Genomic DNA, 9,947 nt, shown 5'->3' with positions numbered 1-9,947 from the left:
CTCGCTCGCTGAAACTTCGCTCTCTCTCAGCGCTCATTCGTTCGTTAGCACACGGGAGCGAAAAGTTTGTTTGTGATGGCGTCCCTGTTCAATCAATAGTGTCAGGGCACATCCGGCTGCTCTGTTCACTCCTCTGCTGGTTAAATTAACCGCTTGTGCCTGATGCTGCTGCTGCTAGGCCCCAGAAAGCGCGTCTTTTTTAATTTGTTTAGATATTGCTTATTGTTGTTGTGTGGAAGAGAGCGGGTGCGAGTATGATAATTTTTTTCTAGTAGTCATCGTCCGTTGATCGGAGGAAAAAATCACCTCGCTTCATGGTGGACCCCTCGACATGGGCATATCATACATTCTCTGAGTAACGCTTTCCATGAGTTTTCTTCTCGAGACGAATAAATAAAAAGTGAGCTGGTGTTGGTGTCGCACGGTTCGTTGACACACACTGCTGCACGGTGCCTCCGAAGTTTGCGAGTGACCGGATGATGAATTTAAACGATTTACATTTTTCGGTGCACTTTTGAATGAAATTTGATAAACTTTTGGTTTGTTATTAACGGTAAAGTTTGTTCGGTTTTATTTCAAGAACTAGAACCTACACTGAGGTAGAAAGGCGTGTAAATTTTTCAATTTAGACGCGTGCAACGTTGCCACGTTTTTGTGAGCGCAAAGGCAACGACGCGTCGTACCCCAAAGTGGTTTGGTAGGATTTTTCCTCCGATTCGTTTTGTAGCCGTGTGTGCGTGTTCGACGCTTTTTCTGCACTGGTATTTGTTTTTTTTTTCTCGTTTTGCTTGCCAGTGTGAGTGTGTTCTCTCCGCTCTGCTGCAAAGAAGCGATGAAGCGTTATTTTTTCTTAATAGGGACCGATTGTACTTTTATTATATGTGGTGTATCATCTCGGGGCAACCTCGCGTTTCTCGCTCTTGCCTATTGCTGCGACGCATTAATATTATTCTTTTGCTGGTCTTCTACTACGGTGTGTACTTTTCGGTAATAATATACAGAATATATCTCGTAAGGTTTGGCCTGGCAGAAACAGGCCGCTTTCTATTGCAAGGCATTGATTTCTGGCCTGCTACGTGTGCGATTGATTGTGCGACGACGGGAGGAGGAGCAGGAAGAAAACACAAAACATTAGACCACTAACGATTTTTGCGCTGGGTATTATTCAATAATACAAAAGTGAATTATAACCTCTTCCGCCGTGCTTCTAAGCCAGCAGCAGAGCAGACCTTGCCGAGGTGGAAGTGGAATTTTGCCGCGCGGTTTTTTCAAGTGTACGTGAAAAAAGCAGTCAAAATTATGGCAGAAGAGTGTGTTGTTATCTGAGCAACCCGCGTGTTTTTATTGTGCCTAGTTTTTCGCATACGGTGGTGTAATGATGAGGCAAACGATCGTGTGAATCGGTCGCAGCCTGCTACGCTGGGAACACAACACGCGTTCGGTTCATTAATTACTCTATAACAAACGTGTCGCGGTTGGTGGCGAATTCGCGCGAAATGCTTTGGAATACGTATTCCCGGACGGTTAGGACGACTCCATTCAGGCACACCCTGAACCTAAACGGTTCCATCTGGTGACCGACCGGAAGAGCTCTTTTTCCGGTTTCGATCGAAGCAGCCGCACTCGCAGACGACGTTGACGTGGAGCGGAAAAGGCGTCATTTGAAGCAGCGCGCAGCGGTGCGATCGAGTGGAACATTTGTCCATTGTGCTGCCCCTAGGCACAATGGCGCTGACTAACTAACCAACAACCAGCTGGATTACACCATCATGACGTGACTGTGTAAAAAAACGGCCGAGAATAGTGCAAAACGAGCCGACGGGAAGCAGAAAAAAAAAGAAAATACCGGAAACGGGAGTGCTTGTTGAGACCTTGTAGAGGGCCCCTCATAGTGAACGTGTGCGCGCCGCCGTTCCTGGAAAATTTTCCAAAACAAGAATCCTCTCCCGCCGCGTACCATTTTCTTCTACCACCTCCCCATGCGGCAGCGGCTGCGACAACGAAGCTCAGACGAACGGAGTGTCGAAAAAATTTATTGATTTTGGGAAAAATTCTTGTGTCAAGAAGAAGCACACGGTTTCACAGTGTTGTCCGTCCAACTCAAATCAAACGGGGCACCGTGGAGTGTTGCTTACGGCGGCTACAAAAGTGCACCCAAAATGTAGTGTTTTTAGTTTTTTCTAGTTTTCATGTTTTCTAACCTACTGTGCTTTGAAAACTTCGAAACAGGTTGGGAGAAAATCGTAAACGCGCGCGTTTTTCTATCCAAAAAATTAAATCACTTCTGAAATTGTCAGCCGTGGCGCGTCTTTCGTCCGTTTGAGGGCCCCTGTTTGGCCCCGTGTTCACAAAGTTCTTTTTGCACTGTAGAGCCTGATGTGTGTGTGTGTGTTTGTATGATGAATGTGTGAGAGAGTACTTTTTCCGGTTGAATTTTTCCTATCGAATCGTTGGTGTGTGTGAGCGTGAAACCTTTCGTCGAAGCGCGCAGCAACAACGACGATTGCGTGGAAAGAGTTCTGTCGTTTATAAAGTGCTGTTTTTTTTACTCTGCTGTTATTTTTCGTTCAGTGCAGAGTGTAAATGAGGAGAGAGCACGCGCGAGAGAAGTTGTGAGACGGGTTGAGAGAGCGTGAGCTGAGGTCCGTTCGGAAATAGGGCAGTTGGAGAGTGTTGTGTGAGTGGTGAGCACGTACGATGAGAGCGAAGGTGAGCGACCGAAAACGGGTCAGCCTGGTCTGGTGGTGTGCGAGTGGGAGAGCTGAAAGTTTTTGATGGAGAGAAAGAGTGTGCGATTTTTTTCTGATCGTGCTCGGCTTCTCGGCGAAAGAAGGGATTTTTATTATTCGAAAGAAGAGTGTAATAATACTCCACAATACGGGAGCCGTGTACAGCCGCGTTTTGGTGTGGTGTCTCGTGTGCGCTGCGCTCTGTGGAAGAAAATAAGACGGAGATAATATCGACTTCTTTTTTTTTGCGTTCCGTGCACTTTTGTGAGCCGCTCGTAATTCGAATTATAAATATAATTTGTGTGCCATATATATGTGGGAATGAAAGAAATCACGAGGATGTGCGCGGGATTGTACGTTTAACTTGATATTTATATTTTGTTTTTCCTTTTTTTTGCTGCTGTTCTGTAATTCTGAAGAAGGAAGAATTAGTGTACATATACGATTGCCAGTGAGGTTATTCTGTTCGGTTCAAGAAGCGCCCTTTGGTGGCGGGAAGAGTGCGAGAAAGGAGAGGGGCGGAAAAGGAAAGCAAAAGTGTGGGATAAAGTGTAAAGTGTGTTAATTGGCCTGCCGACGACGATTGCTGCTTCAAAACAACACCAAAGGATAAACCAGGAAGTGTGTGCGTGTGTCGTGTGTGTGATACACGGACGAAATAAAAGGCGAGCCCCAAAAAGAATAAAGTGCGGGTGTTCGAGGGAAAGTTTACGCAACCATCATGTCAGAGCACCATCGCGGTGCTTGGGGAACCCGGGAGGACGCCGTCTGGTGGCCAACGAGTATCTCATCGACGGATCAGCAAACGATTCAGCATCACCAACATCTTCTTAACCAGCATCATCAACAGCAGCTTGCACAACAGCAGGCCCAATTGCAACATCAGGTTGCTGTACAGCAGCAGCAGCAGCAACAACAACAGCAGCAGCAGCAGCAACAACAACAACAACAACAGCAGCAGACACAGGCACACAATAACGACAACGCCCGAAGCAATAGTACAACGTCTACGTCTGCCACACAGCAGCTGTTCTCCTACAAAATGGCCAACAGCTTTCAGAATCCGGTTACGACAATATCGGGCGTAACGGTGTCCACCGCAAATTCTCCCTATGACTATCGTCTTGGAATGAGCACAGCAGGAGTCGTGTCACGACCGGGCGATCCACCGACGATGGCTAGTACTGCACCGACAACCCAGTGGTGGTACCCCGGAGGACAGAACGCCCTCGACAACTCCCTACAACAACAGCAGCAGCAACAGCAACAACAGCAGCAGCAACAACAACAGCAGCAGCAACAACAGCAACAGCAGCAGCAACAACAACATCAGGTACAACAGCAAAGCCAACCGCAACAGCAGAATCAACATCAAGCCCATAGTCAACAGACCCAATTGGTATGTACCCTTGGTAAACCGAAGAATCCCTCCTTCAGTTCGTCCGTCCGTCGTTTGTTCTGCTCCCATGAGCAATCGCATAAAAATTTTGGCGCGCATTTTTTTACACCCATTGCCACACACTCATTTGCTCTCGCACACACATGAAACAGCGCCCCCCAACCCCTACTCCAAATCAATCAAATCATTACGTGATAATCACGCTTCCCCTCGATCAAAGTCTTCCTCTCCCACGCCTCCTACTACTATGTGTGTGTTGTTCCGCAGAGGAAACTTCACTCTGACAGCTCGAACAACAATCTTAACAGTGTAACTGTTTTCAATCGTAATATATGTTTAAACTGCAATTCAAAACAGCAAACTAATTCTGATTGCGTTGTTTTTTTTCTTTATTTATCACGCGATGCTAATGATGACGCGATGCGCCCAAAACAGATTCTGTGCGATCAACAAAAATCGGTGGTGCCGCGATGATGGTGTGGTTGTGTGATGGGGGCAGGAAGGGTGCGGGTCGAGGGAAAAACCAACCACATCGCGGTTAGGAAGGAAGGAGCGGACAGCAGGTTGACACCGGGGTTCAACAGAATACATAAACTATACTGTTGATGACAGTTTGTTGTTGATGATGTTGATGCTGCTATTTTTCTATTTCCAAATCTCGTAGATAATTTTGTTGTTGTACTTCATATATTGTGTGCATTATTTTAGCACAAACAGACAGACGCCCCGCACAAAAGAGAGAACGATTCTGTCTGTCTGTTTGATCCGTTGCGATCGGGTTGGTGCTAGTAGTTGTAGTGATAGTATTTTTGTAGCTTTAGTGACTTATTTAGAATTTTAGGGCTGGGATTTTTTTAAGAATTAAGGAAATCCATGTTTGGACTTTGTACCTCAATTGAATGAACCTGTCTTCAAGAAATCAGATTTTAAATAACTTCAGTATGAGAATCATTCACTATAATGATAATTCTCGGCCTTCCATGCAGTTGGCATTACATTGTATTGAATGGCAGGGTTACATTTTGCCAAAAAATACTCTTAGAACATCAGCTAAGGGGCCATCCACATACCACGTGACAGATTTTGAACGATTTTGGACAAATGCCCATATAAATTCTTTTTTTTTTTGTGAGGACCGTGGACATTACACAATATACCCCCCCCCCCTCAAGTTGTCCACGTGGTATGTGGATGGCCCCTAAGTATGATTTCTGATGTCTGTGAAGAAAACAGCAATCCAACAACAAAGGGGGGGATGACAACACCAGCTGAAATCTGCCCTCAAAAATTAGATTTCGATTATTTCGATATTCTCAGTCAGGGAAACTTTAATTACAACCAAAACCTGCTAAATATATATATATATATATATATATATATATATATATATATATATATATATATATATATATATATATATATATATATATATATATATATATATATATATATATATATATATATATATATATATATATATATATATATATTTATATATTTGCAAAAAATACTATCAGGGACACCCTTAATCTAGGTATGATTTCTGATGTTTGAAGAAACAGCTAACAATGAAAACAACACAACATCTGGTCTTCAGATCAGATTTCGATTTTCTCAATAAGAAAAACTGACTACAACCATTTTATGTCCTAATTGATCTCTATATTAAATGAATATGGCATCAAACAGAGATTTTACTATGTGAAAAGGTAGTAAAATTCCTGCGAAGCAACTCAAAGACATCAACTAATCTAGGTATGATATCTGATGTCTGTAACAGAAAAGCAGCAGTCGAAATTTCTTTTTATAAACAATTGAAGGTATCTTTCATTACATCATTATTTATATATTTATATTGGTGCTTATTACGGGAGTCACTTCACGGTTTAATATATTCCACTCTCACGCTCACTTCACTTTTTTAGACCTATTCCCGATTCCACCTCAAGTGAGGTGACAAAAATCACCTCCGTGGAGTGAGATTGACAGTGAAGTGAAATTGAGAATAGGACAAGTGAAATGAGATTGTTTCCCAGCTCAAACATGTCTAAGTCCCAGAAAGTCGTTTTTTCCCGTTTTTTTAGATAACACCAGATCTTGACGTGTTCTGCATTTCTAAGACATTCGGCATCAAAAAAATGTTTTTTTCGGTATCGAAAATGTCCTGAACTAGTTAGCATTTTTTTCATCGGGCAAAAAAATGAAAAATTGACCGCTTTAAGGCACGGATCAATCTCTGATTCGCTTCGTTATTGAAGAATAAGTCCAATATTTACCACAAATCAATCAACTTTAAGACTTATGGCAGCTTCGTGTAATAATTCCACCGTTCAAAATGGTGGTGAAATAATTCCACGCGAAACGTCGCTTTTTCCGTTCTCACTTCACTGATATGAAACTCATAACAACCCAGATTCCGCAGCAGATGTCACTTTGCGACGTTTTTCTCACTTACGTGAGTCCCGTAATAGGATTTTGTTCCCTTCACTCTGATTTCACCGTGAAGTGACTCCCGTAATAAGCACCATTGTACAAAACGTTTTCCTTCCTTGTATACTCTTTAAAACACCTCAAAGTTCTTTTACTGGAACTTTAAAAACTAATCAATAGAATAAAAATGAAGATAAGATCTAGATAAACTAGATGCTCGAATCAGTATAAACATCCACAAAAAATAGAAAAATTGATGAACTTCTGAATCAGTTCAATACCGGGAAAATAATGTCGGATTATTATTTGAATAAAACACCATGCCCAAGACATCGGAGATTTCTATTGAATAGAATCAGAGTGGCAAAAAGTGGGACATCAGGGAATTGTTATTCGATCAGGGAAAAACTGAAAAATATTTGGTGAATTTTTTTTAACTCTCGGTTAAATATTATATTTTTTGAACAACTCTTTAGCGCAAAAACTAAATTTTGTAACATAAAAGACTAATTCGGAACCTCTTCGGTTCGGTTTCATATCCGATTGAATACTTTTTCACTGTGATTTTAAAGTTTTTTTGTGCCGAATGCTGAAAAATATCAGGGAAATTAATGTTATGTTATGTTATGAAAATCGGGGAATTTATTTTGCAAACACCCTGAGAATTGAGCTAGAGTTTGGTAATAAAATTGGACCTAAAAAGTTTTTCTAGTGCGAATAAATTGGTGAAACCAGAATGAGAAACTGATCAAGTCGGAATAAAAATTCAATAAACTCGAAAAGAAAATTTCCTCAACTAAAATTTCAGCTATTACTATAAAAAACTGATCAATTTGAGATAAAATTGGGATTGAAGCCTCAAGAAAAAAAACGAATTAAGAAAATTCGATAGAATCTAATTCGAATTTATCCAAACCCGGAATAATAATTGGATTAAATGTAATTAATTCAGGACAAAGTGCCAGTTAAGGTAAATTTTAAAAGTACTGAATTAGGAGAAAAGTTGATAAAGACGACGTGAGAAAAACCTAGCAGATTTTTTAGAAATCATATAAGTTTGGACATAAAACTGAATACCTAATTGAAACCAAATCTATGCTTTAGAAAACTACGACTAGAATAACCAGAACCAGAACAAAGCACTCATGAAATGAATGAATTTTCCAATCTGATCTGATCTGATGGAAGAATATTTTCAGATTAAATTTGCTGAGAAAATTTACTTGACAATATCACAACACACACGCTAATTGTCATCCATAAATAAATAACTTAATTTTACATTATGGACAAATCGAGAAAAAGAACAAGGTATTTGAGGACAAAAAAATCGAGATAAAACTATGTTCAAACCGAAACGAGGAACTGGAAAAATAGTACAAGAATCGTATAAAACTAGAACACTTATCATGAGAAATTTCTAATTGAAAATGGTTTACATGATAAACCTTGGGTTAAAAGCGTTGTAAATTTGTATATAAGTTAGTATGAGTGAGTGATTTACATTTACCTATTGAATAAATGAGTGATGAAACATTTAACATATAAAAATTTCACAAAAGCATGAGAAAAGGATGAAATGATGAATACGTTCTATGCGTTGTAAAAATGCACATTTTTGACACACTCTTGATATACGAAACTTTCCCGCTGTAAGTTAGGTATGTCCAGTTCTCAAGTAATACTAGGAAACTTGAGCAGTCTTCCAATAAAATGAAACCTGTTTATTCAAAATTGATTATTTTACGTGAATTACTGGCCATTTAAAAATTTACAACATTTTGCCTGTCTCAATTATTTTGTCTATGCCTGTATAATAAAATCAAAATAAAATTTGACAGAAGTGATGCAATCTGGCAAAATTCCAGCTAAATGAAAAAACAAATAAAACTTTCAAAAAACCAATATAAACATTAACTTAACAAAACGCAAAAAAAAATCTTGACAATAAACTAATGAAACCAGAACAATCATGTCATAAAATTGATATAAAAAGCTCAATCTCAAAGTTAAAATCGAATTAAAGACCTAATAAATTTGCTTTCGATGCTAAGATCGGAAAAACGATTTTATTTTAATGAAACGCGAGCAAATAGTCTATTAAAAACTGGTTGAGCAGGTATAAACATTTTTAACACCGGGATAAAAAACCAAAATGATGCTCAAAGTTGATAATTCGAGTTTGGTTAAAAAACTGGTAAATTCGGAATTCAACGTTAGTGAAGTATGGAAAAAAAGGAGACATAACCCTTACTAGCACGCAGAGAATCCTGAGTAAGAATCCCCAGAATACCGAGTTATAGGGTGACGGAATCGTGAAAGGAATCGCAAAAACCGATCCGGATGATTCCCACTCACAATTCTTATTCAAGAATCCTAGAGCCATATACAGGGCATTCCTGAGGATTCTTTCTTCAGGAATCCTTTTCAAGGACGCTCACGAATCCAATGTGAGGAATCCTAGAGAATCCATGCGAATCCATGCGAATCGAATGTGTTCGTCCGGGAAAACTCGCTTAGGTGACTACAGATAATTTTTACTTTGAAATAAAATACGTTTTCCAAAAGACAAAAAACACTGGTCGACAAAAGCGAAAAAAGTGCTGCCCTAAAGCTCGAAATAGCTGCCCTAGAATAATTATAGTTTTTTAACCATTTCTGTGAGTTTTGGTGCCCCTAGGCATTACCAAAACGTGTCAACTTACATAAGAGTTCGTATAGTAATTGCTTGCCGGATTTGTCGCTTCAACGTTATGTTTACGAGAAAACTCGAGAAATTAAAAAGTCTCTTAAAAATGTTATTGACTGGGGGCACCAAAATTCACAGGAATGGCTAAAAACCTATAACCTTACGTTTTTACTAGTTTGAGCTTTAAGACCACACCTGTGTTGACCAGTGTAATTAATTGAAATCGTTGGAAAAATGTTAAATCTAATTAAAAAACGTTTTAATCTAAGAATGTCAATTTAGATGAATCTCGCAGTGTTTCATGGTCTTTTTTCAACAGGCTACAATCGAGTAATATTATTGATAAATGGTGGGGGTAGCAAAGTCCTACAATGCAACCCTAATTATTTTTCAAACATATTTCTTTTTTCTCCAGTCCAAATAATCCGCAAATAAAAACTTGACTCCCCTTCTGTGAATGTATTCTCATTTTGACAATGAAAGTTGCACCGCTCAAGAAGCGATTTCAATCAAGGCTTGCTTTTCTGTTCGGCAACATCGAACCAACTTGATTGTTATTGACAGTTAAAGAAGTGGCTGTTTAGGTTTGGTTTCCTATTCTGTCAACACTTGTGTTGTTTTTTTTTTTTTCTCGGAGTGCAAAGATTTTCCCGATCGTCTGTAGTTTTAAAAATCGAAACGAGGAAATGCTTTGACACAG

At 39.6% G+C, this 9,947-nt stretch overlaps 1 protein-coding gene across 11 annotated transcripts in view; it reads left to right on the top strand.

Annotated features, from left to right (window-relative positions):
* The first annotated feature begins 844 nt into the window (after nt 1–844).
* Nucleotides 845–9,947, top strand: part of LOC129718919 (high mobility group protein DSP1) — a 50,420-nt gene continuing 41,317 nt past the window's right edge. Inside the window, exons 1-2 of one of the 11 annotated variants that reach the window (XM_055670155.1) lie at nt 845–987; nt 3,149–4,128. In XM_055670155.1, the coding sequence (XP_055526130.1) occupies nt 3,451–4,128 (678 nt within the window). In that variant the 5' untranslated portion in view covers nt 845–987; nt 3,149–3,450. The other 10 variants (XM_055670156.1, XM_055670145.1, XM_055670146.1 and 7 more) reach the window with 10 other exon arrangements.

The sequence above is a fragment of the Wyeomyia smithii genome, chromosome 1, assembly GCF_029784165.1.
Source record: "Wyeomyia smithii strain HCP4-BCI-WySm-NY-G18 chromosome 1, ASM2978416v1, whole genome shotgun sequence".
NCBI lineage: Eukaryota > Metazoa > Arthropoda > Insecta > Diptera > Culicidae > Wyeomyia > Wyeomyia smithii.
Note: the sequence above shows the minus strand (reverse complement) of the source record. Positions and strands in the feature narration are given on the sequence as shown.